The sequence below is a fragment of the Vipera ursinii genome, assembly GCF_947247035.1.
Source record: "Vipera ursinii genome assembly, chromosome: 5".
NCBI lineage: Eukaryota > Metazoa > Chordata > Lepidosauria > Squamata > Viperidae > Vipera > Vipera ursinii.
In genome coordinates, this window is record NC_139518.1 from 74,624,732 (window position 1) to 74,649,540 (window position 24,809).

General features: G+C 40.6%; 1 protein-coding gene across 1 annotated transcript in view; it reads right to left on the reverse strand.

Moving 5' to 3' along the window:
• LOC310640811 (lipase member M-like) overlaps positions 1-24,039 on the reverse strand; it is a gene marked incomplete at both ends in the record, with an annotated part of 74,623 nt that extends 50,584 nt beyond the window's left edge. Inside the window, 9 exons of the mRNA XM_083363327.1 lie at positions 1,184-1,405; positions 2,236-2,301; positions 3,001-3,072; positions 3,483-3,629; positions 8,845-8,981; positions 10,107-10,216; positions 10,999-11,197; positions 23,153-23,270; positions 23,941-24,039. Coding sequence (XP_083219453.1) covers positions 1,184-1,405; positions 2,236-2,301; positions 3,001-3,072; positions 3,483-3,629; positions 8,845-8,981; positions 10,107-10,216; positions 10,999-11,197; positions 23,153-23,270; positions 23,941-24,039 — 1,170 coding nt within the window. The remainder of the gene's footprint in view (positions 1-1,183; positions 1,406-2,235; positions 2,302-3,000; positions 3,073-3,482; positions 3,630-8,844; positions 8,982-10,106; positions 10,217-10,998; positions 11,198-23,152; positions 23,271-23,940) is intronic.
• Between the last annotated feature and the right edge of the window lie 770 nt (positions 24,040-24,809).

Sequence of the window (24,809 nt, forward strand, 5' to 3'; positions counted from 1 at the left end):
CGGCATCTCAGACTAACCAGTCTTTTCCATCGTTAACTATGGGGGGGTGAGGTGTTACCCCCCATTGATAGGGCCCGTAACTTGGGTGTCCTCCTGGATTCACGGCTCAGTTTGGAAGATCATATAGGAGCCGTGGCCAGGGGGGCTTTTGCCCAGGTTCGCCTGGTGTGCCAGTTACGGCCCTATCTGGACCGAGATGCCCTACGCACAGTCACCCATGCGCTTGTAACCTCCCGGCTAGACTACTGCAATGCTCTCTACATGGGGCTGCCCCTGAGGACCACTCGGAGGCTTCAGCTGGTGCAGAATGCAGCCGCGCGAGTTGTGATGGAAGTCTCCCGATACTCCCATGTAACAACTCTTCTCCGCGAGCTGCATTGGCTTCCAGTTGCCCTCCGGGTGAGATTCAAGGTGCTGGTGATGACCTATAAAGCCCTAAATGGCATGGGCCCGGATTATCTAAGGGAGCACCTGCTGCCAGCGTCAATTTCCCATCATCCTGTGCGTTCCCACAGGGAGGGCCTCCTCAGGGTACCGCCAGTCAAGGATTGCCGATGGGCGATCCACAGGGGGAGGGCGTTCTCTGTGGGCGCGCCTGCCCTATGGAATCAACTGCCAACGGAACTCCGGACTGCCCCCGACCTTCGTTCATTTCGCCGGGACCTAAAAACCTGGCTCTTTGAGCTATCTGGTCTGGACTGAGGGGTTTAATGTTTTTAAATTGTGATTTAATTTTTGTGGCTAGACTTAATTTAATTTATTTTAATTTTATATTGGATTGTTTTTAAATTTTGCCTTGTAAACCACCCTGAGTCCTTTGGGAATAGGGTGGTATATAAACCGAATAAATAAATAAATAAGTAGCAAAATGTCTTTGCACTGTGATTAAAAGCAGTACAGTTAACTACTGTAACCCCAGGTTTCCCATGTATTGTACAGATCCTTTATAAACTTTGATTCTTTTAGAGCATTTGCCAGCCTGGATATAAGCACAGACCCACAACAAAATATGATCGAAAGCAACATTAAGTAAGCAATATCCCATGATTTTCAAAATCCCTTTTATTATTACTAACAGAAATAACAGTTATATTTTTATATCACCAATTTCTGGCAAACATAAAGGAAAATTAGTTTTTTTAAATTTATACATTTATACAAATTTATAGAATTATATATGTAAGGATATCAATTTAATAAGAGGACTATAAACTCTCTTAGAGGCATCAAGGCCCCAAATAAAATCAAAGTGAGTCCAATCAGATAAGCTAGTTTTGTAGACAACACTATGGAGTTGGTCAATTAATCCTTTGACATTATCGGGGGTCACTAACTGGTCATTCTCACCATACCATATGCTTATTGGTACTGTAATGCGTTCTACATTGTAAGACGGCGGCTCATCCTAAAAAAACAAAAATAAACAAACTGAGGGTTTTACACACAAAATAGCATACTAAATACAAACTGCCTGTTGAGAAACTAGTATGAATCTTTCTAGGTATATGAGAAGAAGTGAATGTCTTAACATTTAATAATGGTAATTTAGTTAGAACAAATATTTTCAGTGATAGATCTTTGCACAGTGTGTGAGGTATCCTGAGAAAATAGGAATGAAACAATAGTAATTTTAGTGACCCTCCAGAGGGGCTTAAAGACCTGTCCTTCTTCCAGATGTTGGATCAAGATGATTGGAGTCCCTTGTTGGGGGTATGATATGCTTGGTATTATTGATTGGAATCACCATTCTGTTTATTGCTATGTGCTCCATTCTGACTTCATATTTGTTATTTTGCTTTTATGCTGTGAGCTGCCAGAATCGATAGGAGTTGGGTAGCAACCAAATCAAATAAATAAGATTCATATATAAATAAATGTTATGGAGTATCATATAAATGGCTTATACAAGAAGAGGACTTTGATCTGCACAGATAACATGCTTGTCTGAAGTTCATTGGGCTGAAAACAGTTTGAGACTTTTTCCAAAGTATTAAGCAAAAAGGGAAACAGATTTATCATTTGGCTACGAATGCTTAGCTCCCCAATGACTGTTGGGTTTTAATAGCTATGCATTGAACCCTGTATATTGCATTGTATGTGAGTTGCCCTCATTTTTTTCTTGGTAATATGCAGAAAAACAGTTGCAGCTAGTCAGGGACAACACAGTCATTTACGGGTACCTGGTGTACTTGCGGAAGAGACAGAGAATTTTAAGTAGTCCATAAACTATCTTACCTGATTGTATCTCTCCTTGTTTCCATTCCCATAATCAAAAGCTCTAAATTTTCCTGTTTTGTATGTCTAGATGAGAGAGGGGGGGAGGGAGTGGGGAGGGAGAGGTGATTTCTGAATGACCGAAACTTCCAAATTCTTGTATTTTATTATATTAAACACTGAAAATGTAGCTTTAAACACTGAGCAAAGACTTTAGGCAAATGATGTAATGTGTCAGACCCAGGATCAGTAGAACTGTCTGTTACAAGTAACACCAACAATACTCTAATGGATGGCAGTGCTGGTAATGGAGTGCACAACAATATTCCCAGCCAGTCAAAGAATCAAGCCATACTGTGCATTGTATCATCTCCTCCTCCTTATCAATGTAAAGCTATGGTGGCATGTAGTCTGGATTCCCAGGAGGAAGAGCTGCTTTCCAGAGGCTGAAGAGGTGGCAGATTTTGGAAACTTTGGTCAGCAGTAAGAGGATTAAAATGGCTTTTCTCTAGCTGTTCCCAGAGTACACTGTAGTTTTGCAAATAGTTGCATTAGTATGGCAAGATTCTGTCTGCAGGTGAAAAACAATAAAGGAAACTCCATGTACCATTCTTGGTCCCTGGGGCCTGACAAACACTCAGTATACTCCCCAGGCACTTCCTGGCACCTCTCCAATCAAACCTATTTCTCCTTCCCTCAATTCAGACCTGTACAGTTCCTGTAAAGTTTAATCACACTGTATAAAGTCAGTCCTGAAAAACAATATTGAATTTTCAGATACTTTACCTGTCCCCAGTGGAGTATATTTTGAACAGATGTTGAATCTGGAAAGTAGGACATGTAAACATCCACGTGGCTCTGCAAGAGATATTTTGATCACTGAAGTGGACCAATGAAGCAACTTTCTATCTTGCTTAATGGTAACACATCAGGATAGATTTGATACTAATCCTCCTGAGCTGCAGCTTAGTTTATTTAGTCTAGTTTAGTTCAGTTCAGTTCAGTTTATGGTAAAGCCTCCTTCCTTCCTCCTATATGAATTGTGCAAGGAGCAAACTAAAAGGCGCCACTCCTGCACAGTACAGAATATTCATTATAAATGTAAAAGATGGCTAAAGCTGTGGTGAACTTTATGCTGCCTGCCAGTTAGGATAGCTCAGTTCCTGTTATTTAAGACATGGATGTTCATAAAAACAGTTTTTTTAATCTCTGTGAGATGTTCAGTAGAAATTTCAGACAGCTAAAATACATTTTTTCTTGATACATACCAAATTTAGATTCTTCTCATTATATCCTCCAATAAATGAAATAAATTGGGAGCAGAGTTTGTTGTAAATTATGGAGCTGCATTTGCGGATGACCATTTTTCTTAAAATCTCATTTCTTAGGAAAAAGTCCCTTCTGCCCAGCAAACCCTGCAAATATATTAATATTATATGTGGTCTCATTAATATGGATCAATGGATCTATCAATGTTCTAGAGTTTGGCTTCTCGTATTAACGAGGATGTGAATGTCACGATCTTGTTTCAAAGCAAATAGCTTGGAAAAGCTGAGTATGAGAGAAATATTTGATGCCAGGTTTCACTCTAACCATTAGAAATAATTAGGTGAATGCACCTTAATCTCTCAGGATTCCACCTGGAGAAGTTGAAATGCACCTTCCAAAAATGCATTTTCCTTCCATTTTCCTGAAAGGAAGCTGTTTCAGATGGATGTATGCTAAACACAGTCATCACCAGACTGAAGTGGCTATCAACATTCTGTGCAATGGTTCGTGGGAATGACCTTGGAAGATGGGGAAATAGCCACATCCAGAGGAACAGATAAGGTCCCACAAAAGGAATGTGGGCATAGCAAACATCTCAGAAGTGACTTTACCTAGTTTCTTGTAAAGATGATGAGAGGAAAATGTACTTTCAGACCTGTAAGGTTCTATTAATTTAACCTTAAAATAAAGCAGAATTAGTCTATTTGGTTGCACTTCGACTCCCTACTACCTTATGAGGCTAACCTGCTGTTGCCAAAGGCTTTTTATGGCCAGTTAAAGATTGGCTGTTCTTGATAATAGCTCTTCAGTGCTCAGTAATTCCACTGGCCTTGTTTTCCCACTGTTAAATAGCGGGTTCTTTGGCGCAGGAATGAAGACGCAGAACGGAGTACAGGGTAACTCATTGTTTATTTCGTGCAGTGACTGTACTGGGGAATGGCTGCCACTAGCCGCAATATATAGTCTAGCCCCTAGGCGGCAGCCAATAGGTTTAAATCAACCATTGCCACCTAGAGATAGCCAATTGCAGCACAGGAGACTTGTAATCTGGGTTGCTGGAGAGCCGTTAGCTGCTCCAGCAACTCACGTGGTATTCCCTCAAGAGCCCAGTACATAACACCCCTCCCCTCTTAGAACAGACTATAATAACACCAATTAGTCTCAACAATTGTCAAGATTCAATATCCAAACACACTAAAGTAAAAGTGATAATAAAAATAAAAATAAAAAACAATGTAGGCTACAATGTTATTAAACAACGTCTGAAGGAATAGGCTTCAAAAATGGCACTTTTAGACAGTTACATCATAGCACTAGTTTCTGTAGTCTAGCAGCAACAGGATTTACAACAATATATAGCTCTTTACTTTAGAACATAATCTGCAAGATATGAAGGAGGCTAGTGTGCCCTAGAGGAACATCTTGAAGTTCCCAGCACTTTGTGGTCTACCAGCTTACCCAGTGGGGTGGGTAGACTTGTGTCCCTTTGTGCTCCTGAGTCAAAGGGATTTGATGCACTCTGGCTGGCCTCTCCAGGTTGGCCCACCCCAGAGTCAGACTGTTCGGCACAGTAGGCACAGCGGTTGCTGAAGTTCGGTTGGCTTGCTCCTTCAGGGGGTCCATGTTGCACTCCAGAGCTCCCCAGTTCTTCCTCCGGTTCCCCCTCAGTTAAGAAGGAAAAGTCCTGATGGTCCATGTGAGGGCTGGCTTGGCCGCAAGTTTGAGGACCTTGGGAGGGACTTATGACGCAGTCCTTGCTTAGTGGCCATTCTGGAAACCGTTTCCTGAGCTGATCAATGTGTCATTTGACAACTCGCCCTCCCTCCAACTCCACTTCATAAGATAGGGGTCTGGATGCCTTGGTAATTTGACCAGGAACCCACAGATTCCCATGACCATAGTTCCTGGCCCAAACCCAATCGCCCATGTGCAGCCCCCTCGGGGGTTTTGGTCGAGAGGCTTCTGCTGCCACTCTATCTGGATGCAACCTGTCCAGTTTAGTGATCAAATGCCTCCCCCAATGTAGTTCTGCAGGACTTTTGCCTGTGGCCGTGCAGAGCGTAGAATGCTGACAGAGTAAAAAATCTGCCAATCTGTGATGCCAGTCACCTGTGACAATGCGCTTGAGTGCCTCCTTCATTGTCCTCACCATGCATTCAGCTTGACCATTAGAAGATGGATGAAAAGGCGCAGATGTTGCATGTCTGATGAGATTAGCTCTAAGGAAGTCCTGAAATTCAGCAGCAGTGAATTGGGCCCCATTGTCTGAAACTAAGACATCTGGCAACCTATGTGTGGCAAAGAGTTTTCTCAGCACCTGGATGGTCCAAGCAGTAGTCAATTGCTGATAGGCCTGTGCTAAATCAAGCTTAGCAAAAATAGTACCCCCTTGCAAGGAGGCTAAAATATGGTTGACCACTGGGACCGGGTAAGCATGTTGCTTGAGGGATTTATTTAGAGTGCATTTATAGTCAGCAAATTTCGGGAAAAAAATTATGTTTTAAGGCAAAGGGGACCCTATGAGGCTTAACCCTGATTGGAACTACATTGGGATCTAGCTTAAATGAGATAGGCGGGCCTGTGTATGTTCCAAGGGTTGAATCAAAAACATTCGCATATTCCTCGCACACTGACATGAGGTCTGCAGTTTGTGTCCGGTTTATGCCAGTAATCTGAATACCTAAGGCATCAAACCAATCGAGTCCAATGAGACTCATTCTCTGCCCCCCTACTAATATTACATCCAGGTACCCCCAAACCCCTTTAAACTTTACCAACAAAGTGGCTTCTCCCTTAACTTTAATGTGAGTATTTTGAAAATCTCTTAGGATTATATCTGAGGGTCTTAGTTTGGCCCAATTGTTACTGCGCCTACAAACGAAATTAAAAGTGTCTTGAGAAATGATTGAGACAGCAGAGCCAGAGTCTAATTCCATCTTACATGGAACTCCTTGTAGCTCTATCATGAGCTTCACTTTTGGTTTGAGGGGGCGTCGAACCCTGGTGGGTTACGCTTCTACGGCTTCTGAAAAACCCCACACTAACTGGACCCTGGGCCCCAGTACCTCTCCTAGTCGGTTCTTCTGACTGGTGTTTGGGTGGCTGGTCTCTCTGGTGGGCTCTGCAAACCACCACGATGTGGCCTGTCCTTCTCCAAGCTCTACACGTGGCTGAACAAAATCTGCAATTGGTGTGAAAATGATTGCCGCCGCACCCCTTACATCTCGGTAAGAAAACTGCCTTGTAACTGTCCTCTCGCTGGTGGCTGTTGCGGTGTTGCGCATTGGGATGCTTTTGGAGTCAGCTGATTTCAGGTTCTTCTTCCTTGGAAGATTCTCTGGGTACGTTTGGCATCCTCAAGGTGGACCGTTTCTTCGAACTTTGTTGATTTGGCGGGCTGTACTGTTTGAACTGCGCCTCCAGCAGCTTCGTCAGCCATCACCTCGTCTTGTGCTTCAGAAAACGTTAAATTTGGCCTAGCAAATAGTCTTTGCTAAAGTGTTCTGTCCCATAGGCCGCAGACAAGCCGGTCTCGTAGTCGCTCTTTTAAATTTGAAAATTTGCATAGGCGTGTGGCCTGCCTTAGGCCCGCTATTAATTCCCAAGCTGACTCCCCAGGTAGCTGCACTCTTTGGTCGAACCTGAACTGCCAAGCCATTTCAGACATCTTGGGCTGGAAGTGCCCGGTTAGCTTCTTTTTGAGATCTGCATAGGAGACCGCTTTGATTGGTGTCGGCGCAAAAAGGTTCTAGGCCAAATCAAAGGTTGTTGGGCCGCACACACAGAGTAGTGTTTCGGCCTTCAGTCCTTCTTCCGTGATCTGATTGGCTCTGAGGTATTTTTCTACTTGTGATAAATATGATGGCCATTCCTCCGGGTGTTTCATGTTGAATTCTCACAGTTTTCTGACCTTCGGCATTCTTTCTTGCTGGTTCCTGTGTTCTTCCGGATCCTGCTTCCAGGTTCAGGAATGAGTCCACTGAGCACGAGATCGCTAGCATAGCTTGCTTAGCTGACCTTGAGAGATGGAGGGGGGAATGCCTCTTCTCTCCGGCGTGCACTGCTTTTCCCTCATAGACTTCACTCTTTAATCAGTGAAGCAGGATTCCATCCTCGTCGCCACTGTTAAATAGCAGGTTCTTTGGTGCAGGAATGAAGATGCAGAATGGAGTACAGGGTAACTCATCATTTATTTCGTGCAGTGACTGTACTGGGGAATGGCTGCCACTAGCCGCAATATATAGTCTAGCCCCTAGGCGGCAGCCAATAGATTTAAATCAACCATTGCTGCCTAGAGATAGCCAATTGCAGCACAGGAGACTTGTAGTCTGGGTTGCTGGAGAGCCGTTAGCTGCTCCAGCAACCCACGTAGTATTTCCTCAAGAGCCCAGTACATAACACCCTCCTTAGGACAATTGAGAGGACTTATCCACAGCTTGGGAGATAAGAGCTGCCAACTTCCTCTTCTAGGAAGGCTGATGTTGTAATGATCTTATTAGTAGAATAATTCTGACACCACTGATCTACCAGATAATATGGTATAAGAGAAGGAGGAAGAATACCATCTAGGCCACATAAACAAATCAGCCTTCCACTCTACTTGAGTAAGAGTTATCTGTAATAAGGATAACAAATAGCTATCCACTTTCCATATGAGCATAGGCTGCTCTTCTTCCTTTTAAGAGAAAAGCTGTTTGCATCTATGGTTTGTTTGTGAGTTATTATTGTGTTGGTTTTTTTCAGTTTCTCATTTCTGTAGTTCTGTTAAATTTGGTCCCTCAGCCTTGAGAATTTGGGTGCATTTTGGTTCCCCTTTCTTGAAAGGGAAGCATTTTAAGCCTCTGGCATTTTTGCAAGTAAGATTTCCTCAAACAAAGCATTTTATAACTCTTTCTTCAAGATATTTTATGGTGAATTTGTTATAGTGCAAAATGTAGAAGCATGGACATATTGAATGACAAATAAGTTTTGTTTCTTCTATTAGTAAAAAAAATGCAAAGCTAGAGAAAAGTGTATTCAGATGTGAACTTATAAAATGTCTCACCATTCTAAAGTTAGTAGCTAACACTTGATGTTGGTAACTCTTAATGTAGGCCCATCTATGTCAATATGATATTTCAAGAAAATTCAGACCAGCAAAAGCATAAGAGAGGGTATTAAAATGCATTTCCACATTTTAGTTTTTGGCTAGTAAGCTCACTATTTCTAGAAGAATGGCCCAGTATTGAGTGACCATCTTATGTAGCAAGGGGACCAGACAACAGGTATTAAAGGAGTCCAAAATCAAAAAGTTATGTGCCCAAAGTTGAATCTATTGAAATCCTCATCTTTGCTACTACCATCACATTATATGTCAAATACCTTTATTGCAGCATCTGGCAGGAATAGTAATTTGATTAGTGGGTTTTGAGAATTTTTTAGTGTGGTTGCTGGAGACAAGGCATGGAACATTTTTATCTTTGCAGCCACATGTGGCATGGATGAAAGTGCAATGAAACCTGAGAATACAGACACAAAATATTATCCTAAAGAAACCATATTTTTCCAGAGTCCATATTTTAGGTGAAATTCTAAGTACAATTAAAAAGAACCAGGACAGATTTATTTGGGGGGATAGATTCCTGATATTCATATGCAGGTTTTGCAAATTAAAAATTCTTAGGATGAAAAAAAGGCCAATGAAACATGGAATGTTGCAATATGATCACATGCCTAATCTAGAAAGGCTGGGAATTTTTTACTTATTAATGAAAAGTTCCTTCCATCACTTCTTAAGCATACTCTCTCTCATCCTTTAGAATTGGACAAATATTAGCTTGCATTTCTCCTGTCAAGGAATCACTGGCATTAAATGCCCAGATTTGCTTACAGCACAATCTATATTAGAATTCTTTAAAAATGGAAATGTCTATCACTTATTTCAAAACCACTCCAAAGTAATTCAGGCAGCAAATACTATTATGTAACATTGCTCAATGACACAGGAACCAGAAATGAAATTTTTTTTAAAAAAATATATAAAAATAACGCAGCAGTTCATGAGATCATTAAAACTGGTGAGATTGCACAAGTTTATGTACCTTGTGCAATGGCACTCTGAGAATTAAATACATAAGACTGGGACATTTTTGTCTAAAATATTGTTTAGCAATCTCATGAGATTTAGGCCACATTAAAATGACTTGGCTATGGAGTTCTGCTAGTGCTACTTGAGGATATTGTAGGTCACCAGCACAATATGTTGCAATCCACTGAATTGTTCTGCAACTACCATCTTCTTTATAAGTACAGTTTTTAGTAGCATAATATTACTTAATCTCAGAAAGTTGCATTAAAAATCAAGCATTTTTAAGAGTCCTCCTTAAGACTAACAAGCAGATTGTTTTTAAATCCAAATTAGAAAGGCATGGTTAAGCTTTTATCCTGTGTTAAAGAAATTAACTTGTTCTACTCTGAATTTTCAGTGGCAATGTATCTAAAGGTATGTGTGAAATAAGCATATATTAATGTCATTCTAATTTTATAATATCTCCATCTCTATCTCCTGCCATTGCACCCATATGGAAGCCATAGATACATGCTACACAACTACAGTTTACATAGTAGTGATTTCTATAATATACCTTGAGCAGCACCTTGAGAGTAGCCCACTAAATGTATCTTTGAATTTTTTGTTTTTTTCACAATAAAAGAAATCATTGCTGGGAGGTCATATCTGGCCATTTCATCAAAACTGTAAAATATAATAGACAATTGATATTAAATAAGATAATTGGCACTGTTTTTATGAACTCTTTAATTCATTCAACAGAATTTCAACATAATATAGGTAGATTGAAGATGGATGACAATAAGTATTGAGATCCAATTTAGAAATAAACATACTCTGAACCAAAGGTGTCTGGGTATCCTAAAAAGATGAGAGGATGGTCACGATCATGATTGAAGTCCTGCTTTTTTTTTTACATGTATCATATATGTGATGCATATAACAAAAGAAGGATCAGGGCTTAAATTGTGCTGTTGCAACTTGTCAATTTTTAAATTTTCCTTGTGGACACCTCTGCTGTGAACATACATTCAAGGGCAGGGAAATAGTTCATATCACTATCAGTCTCCACACGTACATGGAACTGTTCACTCCATTGATTCCAGGTAAAAATTGTTATACCTCCCTAATATGACTCCTAGAAAATAAGTTGATGTATTGAATCCCATATCATGTTCGTCAATATTTGTTTTCGAAATTTTTCTCCTCCATTCTTGGCATTGAATGCTTAAATTATTGTATTTTACAGTAAAAAGCCAAACATTTCTCCTCCATACTACAGGCTTAAATTTTAATAACATGAATTTTGAACTAAGAAATAGGAAATGCATCTAAATCACATGGATTTGTGAACAGAGGTGTGCGATTTGGTAAAAAGCTGTTCCACAAGAAGTCTAAAAAATGTAATTAAAAGCAGACAAAAAATGCATATCCTGATCCTGTCTATGCATTTTGTTTTAAATTACCTGTAAGCATGATACTGGTCTTGCTTGAATGTAAGGTGTTGGTGTTTTCGAGACCAGGAGTTGCCTCTGTTGTTCCCTATCCAGACATCATAACCAGCATCTGCTAGCATGAACGCAAGGCTTTGATTGGGCATGTTTGCAACCCATACCCTTCCTTCTAGACATAAGCCATGCTGCAAAAGCACAGCTGGTTTTCCTGCTGTAAAGATACCACAAAGAGAATGGTTCACATCAGTTCCTGAAATTTTGTGGACTACCCAATTTTGTTTATCTTGTGCACATGGAGCAATTGTAGATTCGGTTCTAATGTAGGTGGTTAGTTCTTCATCCCTATCCCCAAATGAATATTAGAATCTAGGCTGCTACTCAAAACCAGAGCAAAAGATCATATTCCCAAAATCTAATCTGTTAGGGGTTACATGTTAGGATAAAAGATATTAAAGGCAATTTATGATGGAGCTAGAATCCAAAATGGTCAGAGGTAGTTTCTTTTTCTTCTTTCTCCCCTTACTTTCCTTCTCTATCTTTTTCTCTCTTGCTTGTCCTCCCCCAATTGAACTGATCACTTTAAAAATGCTTTTTAAATGTCACTGAGATCCATAAAAGTGGGTGAAGGTGTAGTTTAAATTGAATTTTAGTTTTTTTAAAAAATACAGTTCTAATCACAGTGATAATTTGTTCTTTGATGATTAGTGTTGTGTAGCCGGTTCTTTGCAGGCACTGAGTGAGACAGAAGGTTCAAAACAGCAACAGCCTTTATTGAAGGTCAAACATAACTGAAGCTACAAGGGAGCTGCTACACAGCTATTTATACGGTTGGCCAATAGGCGGTGACCAATAGGTTTGAAGCATAGGTTTCCCACCCAAAGACCTACTTAGCTGGCTGGAGACAACCAGTCTGGGCCAGCTAGCAACTGTTACAACATACACGTGAACTAGCACTTAGCAATTGAATGCAAGTAACATATACAAAGGCCAATACATTACACCCCTTCCCCCTGGATGGAACACACAATCATGTGGTTACAAAATCTGGAAGATATTTGGGGGGCCTTTGGGCTTGTTCAGAGCATTGAGGGGTTGCCAGAATCTCCCGGTCTACCAGTTCGTTTGCCATGCTTGTTAGATCCAGGCTCTGTAGTTCGGTGGAATCAAAACAACTTGAATCCCTTTGGCTAGCCTGTCCCAGTTGGCCTAGCCCAAAGTCTAATGGTGCTGCTAGATCGGCACCTGCGGTCCAGTCAGGGGAAGTGCTTTTACGGCCCCAGCCTCGTTCTCTGTCGCGCAAAATGTCTCAGAGCATCCGAACTGCTTTGCTGAAGTGTGAGTGCATTCTTGGTCATTCTCACCATGCGTTCAGCTTGTCCATTAGTCAACGGGTGGAAGGGCGTGGATGTGACGTGTCTAATCAAATTTGCTGTCATGAAGGCCTGAAATTCAGCAGCGGTGAATTGAGCCCCATTATCCGATACCAAAACGTCAGGCAGACCATGCATGGCAAAAAGTCCCCTGAGCACTTGGATTGTTCTGGCCATGGTCATATTGGGGACTGGCACTACCTCCAACCATTTGGAGTGGCTATCTATTACTATTAGGAAGAGCTGTACCTGGAATCGGCCAGTGTAGTCTATGTGGACCCTGGACCAGGGTGTATGTGTTGCCTCCCATTTGTGGACAGGCACTTGGGGCATCTTGGGTCTGGACCTTTGACAAGTGTAGCACTCGTGTACCTGCTCTTCTATTGCCTTGTCTAACCCTGGCCACCAAAGATAACTCATAGCTAATGGCTTCATTCAAATTATGCCAGGGTGCCCCTCGTGTAAAGATTGTAGGACTCTATCCCTCAGTGTGTCTGGTATGATGACCCTACTACCCCACAACAGGCATCCTTTATGGGCAATTCATGTCTCCTTACGAAGTACACCTGGAACTCCGGGCCTGGACTCCTATATTGCCACCCTGTGAATACCCAAGACTGGACCCTGCTCAGGATTTTATCTGATGCGGTCTCAGTCGCTATATCCCTTGCATGGAGAGGGCATTCCGGTAACTCTTGGATTGCTAGTATCTGTGCAGTAGGTGCCAGATCTTGTTCTGTGGTTGCTAGGGGTAGTCTACTTAACCCATCCGCATGGCCCATTTCTTTCCCTGGTTTGTGAACCAGCTTAAAGTTGTATACTGATAAGAATATGGACCACCTAAGCATCCTAGGGGAGAGAATTTGGGAGGTTTGTTTGTCCGTGGTGAATAACGCTAATAGTGGCTTATGGTCTATGAATATTGTGAATTCCCTACCATACAGGTAGTCGTGGAATTTTTTGACCCCAGCCACTATTGCCAGGACTTCCTTGTCTATCTGGGCGTAGTTCCTCTCTGCCCCTGATAAGGTTCTGAAGTAGTATGCAATGGGCACCTGTTCCCCGTTAAGATGACTTAGTACTGCGCCCACTTCATAGGGTGAAGCATCGCAAGCAATGCAGATGGGCTTTGTTTCGATGAAGTGGGTGACTGTAGACTTGTTTGAAAGTAGGGCCTTTAAGGTTTGGAAACTTTTTTCGTGGACATTGGTCCAGCTCCATACAGCTTTCTTATCTAGGAGCCTGTGCAAAGGCTATTGCTGCTTTGTGGGGTAGGAAGGAATGGTAAAAGTTTAGCAACCCAAGGAAGGCTTGCAGTTCAGCCTTGTTCTTGGGAGTGGGGGCCATCTTAATTGCCCTCACTTTGGATTCTGCAGGGTGGATCCCACTGGCATCTATTTTAAACCCCAAAAATTCTGTGGATGCCACTCCAATACTGCATTTGTCCCTTTTTAATTTGAGACCTGCAGAACGAAACCTACTTAAAACTGCCATCGGTCTGTCTGCCAGCACTTCTTCTGTGTCCCCTGCAATGAGGACATCATCAAAATAAGGGCATACCCCTTGGATGCCCTTAAGAGTCCACTCCATTACCTCCTGGAAGATTCCTGGTGCTACACTGACACCAAATTGCAGGCGGTTAACCCTGAAGGCTCCCTTGTGCATTACTATTGTTTGTGCTTCTGCTGTCTCCCTGGTAACTGGCAGCTGCTGGTACACCTGCGCGAGATCTAGCTTAGCAAAGATGGCACCACCTTGGAGGGAAGTGAGAACGTGGCTGACCATTGGGACTGGGTAAGTGTGCTGGTTAAGGTCCCGATTTAATGTACACCTATAGTCGGCGCAGATCCTGACCTCCCCATTAGTTTTGAGGGGGGTGACTATAGGGGTCTCCCACTCTCCCCCTTCTACCAGCTGCAGGACCCCCTGTTCGACTAGTTTGTCTAGCTCTCTCTCTATCTTATGTTTGAGAGAAAGGGAACTCTCTGGGGTTTAATCCTAATGGGCAGGACGCTGGGATTTAATTTAAAGGAGATGGGGCCCCAGTGTACCTGCCTAGCTTGTTATCGAATACGTCTGCAAACTCTTTGCAGACAGATTCGATGCTATTCCACTGGGTCCTGTGGGTGCCTGATATTACTATGCCTAGTGCCTCAAACCAATCTAGTCCGCCTAGACTAGTTCTCCGGCCTTCAACTACAATAATATCCAAGTGCCCTTGGAACCTCTTAAACTGCACTGAAAGGGTGGCCTCCCCCTTGATTTTTACTGGGGCATTTTGGAAATCGGTGAGGATAATATTGGAGGGCCTCAATTTGACCCACTGCTTGCTTTGGCGGCAAATAAGTTTAAAAGTCTCATACGAGATGACTGAGACTGCAGAGCCAGAGTCAAGCTCCATTTTGCAGGGAATGCCCTGTAAATGGATGTCCAATTTAAATTTGGGTTTAAGTGGCTGGCAGGCCCCGGTTCGGCAGATGGCCCTCCGGCTTTCGAAAAACCCTATGCTGGTCAGTTTCTGGGTCCTGGTACCTTTCCGCGACGTGTCCTCTGGCTGTAGCTCGTGGAAGCCCTCTCGGAAACAGCTACGGCAGACCGCTGCAATGTGGCCTGATTTTCTGCAGGCCCGACACGTGGCTGACCGGAACTTGCAGTTTGTCCGTGCGTGGTCTCTGCCGCAGCCTGCACATTTTGGGAAGGGAACTGCCTTCCGCTAGTTCTCCCGGCTTCCTCATTGTCGCTTCTTCACTCCCGCTGTATGCAGAGTCTTTGAGGTGGATGGATCCTCCTGGGCTGCTGGGTCGAGGGGTCTGGACCGCTTGCCCCGTGCCGCCAGCCACCTCATTAGCCAAGATCTCATCCTGAGCATTTTGGTGGGTTAAGTTGGGCCTTGTGAACAGCCTTTGTTGCAGGCGCTTGTCGCGTAGGCTGCACACGAGCCGGTCGCGCAGCCTCTCATCCAGATTGGAGAACTTGCAGAGGTGGGCAACCTGCCAAAAGGCCGCGATGAACTCCGATGCCAATTCACCCAGCAGTTGGACCTTCTGGTCGAACTGGAACCACCAGGCCAGCTCGGACATTCGTGGCTTGAAATGCCCATTCAGCTTCTCTGTGAGGTCTCGGAATGAGATGGTCTCAATCGGCATCGGCAAGCACAGGCTTACTGCCAAGTCGTAAATGGCGGGCCCACTTATGCAAAGCAGGGTTGCTGCTTTCAGGCCATCTTTGGCGATCTGGTTCGCCCGGAGGAAATTTTCGACCTGTACCAGGTGAGAGTCCCACCATTCGGGGTGACGGATGTCAAATTCTCAGGGCTGTCCGATCCGTACCATTTCTGCGTCCGGCTTCCGTGAATCCTGCTCCACCGATGTGGCTGCTAGCGTGGTGACTAGCTGGTCATCGGGGGGGGAAGATGCCTCTTTCCTCCAGCAAGCGATGCCGTCCTCTAGTGACTTTCAGCTCTTAAGGTGAAGCAGGATCCTACCTTTGTCGCCACTGTTGCATAGTGGGTTCTGGAGAGCAGGAAGGACTCCGAGACGATGAGTACAGTATAGCAGCTCTTTATTAGGTGAAGGGACTGTACTAGGGGAATAGGTGTTACCTGCACCCTTTATATACCTGGCCAGGTACACATCCAACCAATCAGGGTGAACCTCTGTTTCCTGCTGAAAGCTGATCCTGGCCACAACAGTTTCGGTTCAGCACCACCTGGTGGTATCTGTTATGCCAGTGCTCAAGGTGTTCCCTTTAGCCCAATACATAACACGTGTACTTGGGCCTCAATAGCTTTATCTAGCCCTGGCCACCAGAGGTATCTCCTTGCCAGTGCCTTCATCTGGATGATGCCCGGATGGCCTTCATGCAGAGACTGGAGAACACTGGGCCTGAGTGAACTGGGGACTACAACCCTGCTACCCCAAAGGATGCACCCCTTGTGAGCTGAAAGCTCATTTTTTCAACTGAAAAAACTCTGGAAGTCGGGCCCCCCACTATTTTCCAGTGAACCTGCGTGAATCCAAGACAACACATGACTTAGGATTTTGTCGGCTGCCATTTCTGCAGCGACATCTCCCGCATGTAGGGGAAACTCTGGCAAGTCTTGAATTGCTAAAATGGGTGTAGCTGGAGCTGGATCAGGCTCCACATGTGGCAAGGACAATCTGCTAAGGCTGTCTGTGTGGCCCATCTCTTTGCCAGGTTTGTGAACCAGCCTGTAGTTGTAGGCTGAGAGGAAGATAGACCACCTCAACATTTGTGGTGACAGAATTTGAGGTGTCTGCTTGTCCATTGCGAACAAGACTAGCAAGGGCTTATGGTCAGTAAAAACCATGAACTGCCTTCCAAATAAGTAGTCATGGAACTTCTTAACCCCAGTCACGATGGCCAAGGCCTCTTTGTCAATTTGCACGTAATTGCGCTCTGCTGAGGACAAGGTCCTAGAGTAATAGGCAATGGGTGACTGTCTACCATCCACTGACAAGTGACTCAGCACAGCTCCAAACTGTATGGGGATGCATCACACATGATGCAAACTAGTAGCTTTTTGTTAAAGTGAGTGAGCACCGAGTTTGAGGACAACAACACCTTGACTGACTATACAAAGGCCAGTACATTATTACAATTAGCTTGCTTGAATTTCATTGTAGAGTTCAATCACAGCCTAGAGTTAAGGATACCATAATGCTAAAGTTGCTGGTCACTTTACATTCTAGCTCAATTTTCAGTTTTTCCAGTTCTTCTGTCATGGAAAACAATTTAATGGAAAGTCTGAAGTCACATTGCAGTTGTCTTTACAAAGAGGCTTGACATCTGTTACTTGAAAGGGAAGATCTCATTCAGAACAGAATGACACCTTGTTTAAGAAAGAAACTAAACTTGTGCACTTCTGTTCTACTAGAAAAACTCCCAGGCTTCTTCTGAACTGTGTTTTACTTCTTACCAAATCTTCACAGAAGTAGAAGAGAAAATACAACTGTATTTAAATGATATCCCACAAAAATGATATTTCCCTGCACCACCCACATTTTAATTTTCTTATCCACTGCAAATACTAATAATACATAAGTACTAAGCATTGGTCAGCATGCTTGTGACAACTGTAGTAGAATGGATTCTGGATTCCCAGGAGGGAGGGGCTGCATTACAGAGGGCAAAGAGGCAGTAAAGCAGGGAAAGTTTGGTTGGGACGAAGAGGATTTAAACAACTCTCTAAACATTTCTCAGAGTATATCTATAGTGAAGAAAATAGGTGTGTTTTTTTTCATTTGGCAAGTTTTCTGTGTGTAGGTGGGGAACAATGAAGGAAAGTATTCAGAAGTTATTTTGCATGTCTTTCTTGGTTCCTGGATGCCTTGGCAATGATTCATTCCTATAGAGGTTAGCAAAAGTATTGGAGCGGGAGCAAAGAAGTCAATATAGAAGGCATGATTGAGTAACTCAACAGAAAGAATAAGATTAAGAACTGTTACAATTTGTTCCTTTGGGGAGTGGGATTGTTCCCCACATTAACAATGAGGAGAAATAAATAGATTCATTATTGGAGGATTAATTGAAAAGACCTTGAGGCTTATAAAGTGATCTTAAGAATATCTGGCCTCATAGACCTGTGGGGAAGTGAAAAGACAATCATCGGATTCCTTCTTCTAAAAATGGAACTCCTGCCTTTCACCTTGGAGCTGAAAACCTGTTTAATAGTTCTGGGGAAGCTGTCCTCAAAGGCCATAGAACTGCACCTTTATTTGTCAAAATTCTGAATAGAGCCTTTTCCTTTCTGTATAATCTCTTGCCTGTTCATTTTGAGAGTGGATCTTTAGTTTTCTTTTATCTGCAGGCATATTACTCATCCGGTGTGCATCATCCCTACAGCACATTCAGAAAGTATTCAGACCCCCTTCACTTGTGTTAATTTTGTATTTCACCATTTACAGTTGGTGAAATTCATTTTTTTTCTCATTAATCTACACTCAGTGCTCCAGTAATGTCAAAGTGAAAACAGAATTTTAGAAACATCTGTAAATTTATTAAAAAGGAAAAACTGAAATATCACATTGGCGTAAGTAGTCAGACCCTCTGCAACAACACATGAAGTTTAGCTCAGCTGCCTCCCATTTCTCTTGATCGTTGATTGGAGTCAAACTGGTAAATTAAATCAAATCCTGTCTCTGAGATTTACAGGCAGTTCTTTTGACCTCGTGGCTTTTGCTCTGCTATAGTATGCATTGACAGCTGTGAGGCCTTCTATAGGGAGATGTGTGCCCTTCCAAATCATGCCCAATCAATTTAATTTACCACAGGTCGATTCCAATCATGGTATCAAAACATATTAGTCTAATGTTGAGCAAAATATATCCTAAATACCTAGAAATAAGTATCCTACATGCCTAGGAATAAATTTATATGCCTACCTTTGTACATTTCTGAGTTCTACCTTGATCCTTCAATCTTCAAAATGGTATGGAAGAATCATAGGAACGCTCCTAATCAACAGCAAGGAGAATTTTATAAACTATTACATAGCAAGATAACTCAATGGGATTATAAATCCTGTATTTTTATGGGAGACTGGAATGGTGTTTTGGATGTACAAAAGGACAAAAAAGTTCTTTTTAGAAGTATACCAAGTCATGCTAGATTGCCTAATTTTTTTTTTTTTGAGATGAAAGATGATTTGGAACTGAGAGATGTGTGGAGAGAAAGAAATTTGCAAGAAAAAGACTTTACCTTTTTTTCCGATAGGCATCAATCTTTTTCCAGGATTGATTTTGTATTAATTACTAATGATTTTTTTTCCTAGGATTAAGAAGATTAAGATATCTCCAAGAACTATATCAGATCATAGTCCAGTATGGATGGAAATAGAAAAAGACAATGGAGACAAGCGGTCTTGGAGATTAAATGAAAATTTGTTTAGATATAAAGAAAATGTGGAAGAGTGTAAAAAACAGATGAAAGAATTTTTTAATATGAATATGTACACGGGTACTTCTATTGAAATGGTTTGGGATGCAAGCAAAGCTTATATGAGAGGAGTGTTAATATATTTGAACAATAAATATAGACGTAAACTGGAACATAAGCAAAAAGAATTAGAGGAGGAAATTAAGAGGAAAGAGAAGGCTTTAATTTTGAATCCATCTGATAGGAAGATTAAAGAGGTAATTACTTTATTAAGAGGTCAGTTTGATATGTTGATGGCAGATCAAGTGGCAACCAATTATGGTATGTTAAACACAATACTTTTTGTAATGCTAATAAGCCAGGTAGGTGGTTAGCTTACTTGTTAAGGAAGAAACAAAGGTCACATAATATAGATAGAATAGAGTACAAGGGTAAAGTGGTGCTTCAGCAGAATCTTATTAAAAAGGCTTTTGTTGATTTTTATTCTAAGTTGTATGTCAGGGACAAGATTCAAGATGTAGATATAGATAGATATTTACGAGAAGTTAATATTCCTGTTCTTACACAAGAGCAAAGGGGAGGGATGAATCAATTGATAAATGATGAAGAAATTATTTCAGCAATTAAGCAATTAAAGGTGGGGAAATCACCAGGAACAGATGGTTTGACTGCCATCTATTATAAAGATTTACTGTTAGAAATGGTGGAACCTTTAAGAGAACTGTTTAGGACAATTCAATTGGGAGGAGAAGTGCCTCCATCATGGAAAACAGCTTTTATATCGTTGATTCCGAAGGAAGATCAAGATATTACCGAAGCCAAAAATTATAGGCCAATATCGCTGGAGAAGACTTCTGCGAGTCCCTTGGACTGCAAGGCGATCAAACCGGTCAGTCCTAGAGGAGATCAACCCTGACTACTCTTTAGAAGGCCAGATCCTGAAGCTAAAACTCAAATACTTTGGCTACCTAATGAGAAGGAAGGACTCACTGGAGAAGAGCCTAATGCTGGGAAAGATTGAGGGCAATAGAAGAATGGGACGACAGAGAATGAGGTGGCTGGATGGAGTCACTGAAGCAGTAGGCGTGAGCTTAAATGGACTCCAGAAGATGGTAGAGAACAGGAAGGCCTGGAGGAAAGTTGTCCACAGGGTTGTGATGGGTCGGACACGACTTCGCAACTAACAACAACAACATCGCTTTTAAACACTGATTATAAGATATTTGCAAAAATCTTAGCAAATAGATTAATGAAGGTAATGCAGCAAATGATTCATAGTGACCAAGCTGGATTTATAAGTGGTAGACAAATGAAGAATAATGTGAGACATATTGTAGACTTATTGGAATTTTTGGATAGAAATAACCAGGTTTCTGCAGCGCTGATCTTTTTGGATGCTGAAAAAGCCTTTGATCAATTGGACTGGCAAATTTTATTTAAGGCATTGGAGAAAATGGAGTTTGGGGATAATTTTTTACAACCTATTAGGGCAATATATCAGAAGCAAACAGCTCAAATAATAGTCAATGGTAGTTTGACAGAAAGATGTAATATTGCAAAGGGTACAAGACAGGGGTGTCCATTGTCACCTTTGCTGTTTGTTTTAACATTGGAAATATTATTGATTAAAATACGAGATTCAAATAAAATTAAGGGAATTAAAATAAGAGATCAATATTATAGATTGAAAGTGTTTGCGGATGACTTGGTTATTACAGTAAGTCAACTGACTTACTCAGTTTTAGAATTGAAGGAGATAATAACGTCATATGGAAAAGTTTCTGGATTTAAGATAAACACGCAAAAAACTAAAATACTGTCTAAAAATATGACTATAGAACAAAAGGTAGTTTTAGAAGAGTTAACGGGATTTGAAATAGTTAAAAAGATTAAATATTTGGGGGTATATCTTTCGGCTTCAAATGTAAAATTATACAAATATAATTATGAATTGTTATGGTTAAAAATACAAAAAGAGCTAGATAGTTGAAAAAAATACAATTATCCTTATTGGGAAGAATTGCAGCAGTTAAAATGAATGTTTTGCCAAAATTTTTATTTTTGTTTCAAATGATACCTATACTTAAAAAGGATTCAAATTTGGAGGAATGGCAGAAAAGTATTAATAAATTTGTTTGGGCAGGGAAAAGACCATGAGTTAAATTTAAGATAATGCAAGACATACGTGAAAGAGGTGGTCTTAAAATGCCTAATTTTAAATTATATTATGAGGCTGCTGCTTTATCATCAATTAGTGATTGGTTTAATTTAACACAAGGGAGATTATTAAATCTTGAGGGTTATGATTTGTTATTTGGTTGGCATGCATATTTATTGTATGACAAGAAGGTGGATAATGTTTTTAAGACACATATGTTAAGGTATACTCTGTTGCGAGTATGGAAAAAATATAGACATAAGTTAAATTATAAAATACCAATTTGGGCAATACCTAAACATGCAATAGAAAATATAAATGTGGGATTTAAACATGATGTGATTACATATAAAGAAATTTTAAGGATAGAAAGGAATGTATGGCAATTAAAGCCATATAATATTTTAAAAGAAGAAAAGATTGTACAAACTTGGTTCCAGTATGGGCAGTTACAAGCAAGATGGAAAGAAGATCAGAAAGTTGGTATCTTGATAACTGATGGAAATTTGGTAAAACAAATTAGAGATCAAGGTCAAGCACATATAAGAAGGATATATAATGCACTGGTAGAAACTGACTCAGAAACGGAACTTGTTAAAGATTGTATGATAAAGTGGGCCCAGAACTTTCAGGAGGTTATAACAATGGATACTTGGGAAAAGATTTGGGTCAGAAATGTAAAATTTACACAGGCTCAAAATTTAAGAGAGAATTTTTATAAAATGTTTTATAGATGGCATTTAGACCCTAAAAAATTAGCAAGTATGTATCCGAACTGCCAGCCTAAATGTTGGAGGTGTGGCTGTGAGGATGCAACGTATTATCATATATGGTGGACTTGTAAAAAAGTTAAAGCTTTTTGGATTAAAATTTGGTGGAATATGCAGAAAATATTTAAGAAGAAGATAAGGTTTTCTCCACAGTTATTTCTGTTGGGTATTATTACAGATTGTACTGTTATAGAAACCAAATTGATGTTGAATTTAATAACGGCAGCAAGACTTTTAGCAGCGCAATATTGGAAGAACGAGGAACTGCCTACTGTAGAAGAGTGGACTTTGAAAGTTTCCAACCTGGCAGAAATGGCAAAGATTTCAGCATATTTGAAAGAACAATCGCAACAGAGATACATTCTGGAATGGAAAAGATGGATTGAATATATTCAGAATAAATACGGGACTAAAAAGTTTCATTTAGCATTTGAATAAGTATTAGTTTTATATGATGTATTATTAGTTATTTTTTATTTGTTAGTAATTTAGTTATGTTTAAGGGGAGTTAAAGTGTGATAGATTTTAATGTGTTTTTTTTTAGCTTGTTAGCATATTTTAGCTTAAGTTTGTAAAGTTTATACCCTGTATTCAGCTCTGGGAAGTCGGGGGGGGAGGGTAAGGGAGGGTAAGGGGGAGGGAAGGGGGAGGGAGGGAGTTCATCTTTTTAAAAAATGTATTGTAAAACTTTTCAATAAAAAAGAAAAGAAAAAAAAAAGAATGTCCCATTCCTGCCCTGGGAAAGGTGATGGCTAAAGAACTCCCTGCTGCCTTTCAACCCTATGATTTATGATCATTTGAAAGTACATTTGAAAACTGGGTCTTTTCTGAGATAAGAAGTCAATTGCTTATATAATGGGATAAGGTAGACATACGTGAATTGGTTTTTTTGCAAAATATTCTAAGCAAACTTTTCATAAATATCTCACATGATTTTTTTTTAATGTATAGTCTTATTTATTTTTACTTACATAGGCTCCAATGTTGTTTTCTGCCATGTGGAATTCTGTTAAGAGTGAGAATGTAACCATCAGAAGTTGCTATTTCATATTCTTCAACTTGGTATCCTTTATGGTGAACGATTTCACTCTGTTAAAGGAAATTTCAGTATAACTGCATCATGTTTTTTATGTTACTTGTCAACTGGTGCATTATTAATGTGTAGAATCACCTAAAAGAAGTCTGGAAATATCCAAACAATTCTTTGTTTTCTTAACAAATGTGGAATATCAAATGTGAAAAGGATTGAAAGAATTCATATGTTTGTATTACCTTAAAAATGAGAACATGTATGTTTTATCAATAAAACACCTAGCTCTTTTTTAACCTGGAAGATCATTAGTGATCCGTAATGGAAATAACTAATGTCCCTGGAAAGACTTAGTTTTATTTATTTATAAATAAATACATTTATAATTTATTTGTATTTGTTTTTCTTGTCATTCTCCGCTTCGATTAGCCCTTTGAAGGAAGGGAAGGTCAAGAAATAGAAGCAACAGGATTGTTAAGGAATGTTATTTATTGTTGTAAGCTATGAGAACAGAATCTTGAAAGACTATCTGTTTCTCTTTACTACATCTTAAACAAAATCAAGGCAAGGTTGTTTTATTTATTTTTTTACATGTTTACTGCTTTTCTAAGACTAAATAAATATGGAACCTGAAACATGATTTAAACATTAATTCTATGGATACATCTGCCTTTTTCTAATTCTGTTTTATATTATACCAGATCAACCATCAACAAAATTATAACTTACAATGTTCATGTATGCATCAGGATTGCCTCTTTGCAGTATTATTCCCGTAGAAGACAAAATGATTTGAATTGCAAAAACCACTAGACATAAGAGCCACATATTGTACCTATATAAAAAATTGTGTTTAGTAGATTGAGAAATGTTTCCTGCCAATAAATCAAGTTTGAAATTGCTACAATATCCACACAAAAGTTGTAACAATTGGGAACTATTAAGTAATCATCATGTAACTAACTACTAGAATTAAGGGCTTAGTATTCTGGGGATGCCCCTCTTAAAAAGAGCAATTTAAAGTGTACTGATATTTACCATTATTACAGTCTTATGCCTATTCATAGGAGTTTGAGGATGAAATCTGTAAGAATTCCAGGACTGGACTGCTGAGAGTCAGATGGCATATAAATTTAATGCATGATTATTATTATCTGCAAATACCTGTCTTTTAATTATAAGCAGCTTTTTGGGGGGGAGTCCTACATTTGACTAGAGCACTATAGTATAATGGTTTGTGGTATGTGAGAACAACTGTGGGAGACAGCAGCCTAGACAATGGTTTGCTAACAAATTTTGAATCTGAAGAAGGGATGAGGGTAGTGAAAACATCTCAGAAGGGATCTGTCATGGCCTACTTGCTGTGCACTTTTGCTCACAGCCAGACAACAGAAACCATGGAGGGGGGAAGGGCAGGATTGGAATGTATGGATGGTTGGGAGGCAATTGAAGAATTCATGTTCACGGTCTGGGAGAATCTCAACACCTCAAAGTTGAACGAGAGCCTTCTGAACTGAGCAGACTGTTTCCTAAATGAAGATATTGCATTGGATTGATGGACAATGGACAGTGGGTAGCCCGGGGGGGGATTTTAACTA